The 2,802-nt window shown below is 61.9% G+C and overlaps 1 protein-coding gene across 1 annotated transcript in view; it reads right to left on the reverse strand.

The window, feature by feature from the left end:
• The window catches only part of UNC93A (unc-93 homolog A), a 54,567-nt gene that overhangs the window by 50,563 nt on the left and 1,202 nt on the right, over window positions 1–2,802 (reverse strand). Inside the window, exon 2 of the mRNA XM_007950490.1 lies at window positions 159–340. Within this exon, the coding sequence (XP_007948681.1) occupies window positions 159–340 (182 nt within the window). The remainder of the gene's footprint in view (window positions 1–158; window positions 341–2,802) is intronic.

The following is a 2,802-nucleotide window of genomic DNA, read 5'->3' on the forward strand; positions in this document are numbered from 1 at the left end:
TCTTCACAGAAGCAAAGCCCAAACCACACCCACTGCCTTGGTGACACACAAGCAGGACAATGGCCAGGCTGTGAGTGTCAGTGCCGAGCAGGTGGCAGGGCCCCATGCAGCTCACTTAAGGCACAGCCCCGAGGGCGGCGAGGCTGGGGCAGGTTTACCAGCTGGCGTAGAAGTTGCCCAGGGAGAAGGCCACGTAGCAGCACATGGAACCGGTGATGGTCCACTTGCAGCCGAATTTCTTGATGAGCAGAGGGGGCAGGAACATGGAGGAGAGGAGGATGGCCCCGTAGAGAGTGCTGAGCGCCGCCACGCCCAGGCCGGCCTGGCTGTTGAGGCTGCTCTGTGGGAACAAGGCAGCCCGTGAGAGAGGGCCCAGCACACAGCCAGGGGAGAAGGGGCCGGCGGCTCTGGGCGCCACCTCCGCTCAAGGCCACTGCTGTGGCCCTGAAGTCTCTGGTGACAGGCCTCAGCTCCCTGGAATGTGTGGTGACGGGGGCGCAGACCCCAGCCTTAGCTAAGAGAGTCTGCTGCTTCTACGTCCTTGCCCATTGTTGCCGGTCACTTTCACTCGTGGCGACCCCGTGTGGTGGTGTGGGAAGGCTCCGTGGTGTTGTCTTGGCTGTAATCTTAGTGGACACCCATCCGCAGAACGTTCCGTGCAGCACTGCAGGGCGGGGGTGACCTGCCAACCTTCGGGTTACTCGTCCAATGCTACCGTTTGTGCCGTCCAGGGAGGAGAGGAGGGCTCACGCTGGAGGGGCACAGGGGCCTGGGGGGCAGAGAGGCCTCCAGATTCGGGAGTGGGGAGCGAAGCAAGGCTTCCCAGATGCCTCCAGGAGAGCAAGATTCTGAGGCTGAGGCAGAACGCTGGCCTGTCCAGCCCTGTAAAGAAGTCGCCTCTTCCTCATGTTATGTCTCACTGAGTGCCCAGGCCACTTGGCGTGGCTGGGTCCCAAGGCCAGACGGTAGCCAGAGCCAGGACAGCAAAACCAGCCCTGGGGTGCAGTGTGACTTGTGCAGCGAGAGGGGGACCAGCATCACTGTCCCCTACTTATACCTGTGAGAGGAAACGGGGAGGAGAGGACGAGAGGAGGAGGAGGGAGAGGAGGAGGAGGGTGACCCCCGCACCAGCCCAGCCAGCTGTCCCTCACGACCATCCTCCCGCCGCCTCCTCACGTCTTTCCACGCTCCTGCCTCCAGCTTAGCTCAGCCCCAATGCCCAAAGCCCCTGGCGTGCACCATCCAGATCCCAGAGGAACAGCAAGGGCTCTGACAGGGCCCTCTCTCCTGAGAACTCGAGACACAGTGTGTCTGAGACACTCTGTTCCCTGCGTGTCCACAGTGTGTCCACAGCGTGCCCACAGCGTGTCCACAGCGTGCCCACAGCATGTCCATAGCATGTCCACTGCGTGTCCACAGCGTGCCCGGCACTGTCCTTTCATTCCTGGGTTCCCGCTGCCCATTCTGTGGGTGACCCATGTGCACAGAGCACAACTCCAGAGGGTTTTCAGATGTGAGCTTTCAAAGCAGAGCACGGGCCCATCTGCCAAGGCACCTCAGGATGGGTTCGAGCCGCCAACCTTTCGGTCAACAGTCAAGCTTGTTAACCGTTTGCATCACCTGGCTGCCTCTCTGGCTGAACCCACTGCCATTGAGTCTGACTCACAGCAACTGTGTAAGACAGAGCAGAAGGGCCCCAGAGCGCTTCCTGGCTGGAACTTTACGGGAGCAGACCGCTACACCTTTTTCCCGTGGAGTAGCTGGCGGGGTCCAACTGCAGCCTTCGTGGTTAGCCGCTGGGCACTGCGGCCCCAGGGCTCACATGGGGCGGGCACTGATCCAATACGACTGGTGACGTACAAGAAGAGGGGACTGCACGCAGAGGCGCGGCGACAGAGGCGCGGGCCGGGAGACAGGCGTTACAGATGAAGAGAGAGACCCGGGCACACAGAGTGCATGGTCGCACAGAGAGCAGGGCCCACGGCTCCATGGTTCCGAGCCACAACCTCAGTGCCGGCACCGTTCAGATGCCTTCCCACCCAGCGGCCTGACGAGACCGAGTACGGTCCACGGACAGTCTCTGCACCGCGCTCAGACTCCGGGTCCCCAACGGCCCTCTCCCCTCACCACGCCCCCTCCCTCTGGGAAGCCCCAGCTCCCTGGCTCCCTGCACTGGCACCGCTCCCCACCCTTTCCCAGGAAGCCCCTGGGCCCCCACCCGTCTGTTCTAGCTTCCCCTTCCAAAGGGGCCCACTCTCCAAGCACAGACTGAGGACCGCCTCTTGGCTGAGGGTCTCCCCGACTAACCCTGTTGGAGAATAGCTCTCAGAGCTTGTTAGGGAGTCCGTCTCTCCGTGGCCGCTGGACCCCTAGTGCCTGCCCCTGGTCACCCTCCGTGTCACAGCGGCAGGGTTACATCCCTTTGAAGGCAGGGAAAGGACCCTGCTTTTACCAAAACTCCCAGCATGTGGTCCAGCTCAGGGACTTAACGACATCTGTGCATTAGTTAAAACTGAAAGCAGGAGTGGCCCTTGCCACAAGGATGGAATCTGGTTGGAGGGGGACTGATGGCATTCTCCTAAGCTGGGTCACCTGGGAATTCCTAAGAACAACTTGATGGCCAGGAGTGTGGGGGTCAGGCGGCTCAGCAGGCCTTGGAACACTCGCGTAGCCAAGAGCTTACTGCTTTGTGCGTTCGTCGAATGCTCACAGCGCCCCCTGCACACAGCGCCCCTGCACACAGCGCCCCCTGCACACAGCACGCCCTGCACACAGCGCCCCCTGCACACAGCGCCCCTGCAC

The sequence above is a fragment of the Orycteropus afer genome, unplaced genomic scaffold (genome assembly GCF_000298275.1).
Source record: "Orycteropus afer afer isolate SDZICR_OR568_19922 unplaced genomic scaffold, OryAfe1.0 scaffold00273, whole genome shotgun sequence".
Lineage (NCBI taxonomy): Eukaryota > Metazoa > Chordata > Mammalia > Tubulidentata > Orycteropodidae > Orycteropus > Orycteropus afer.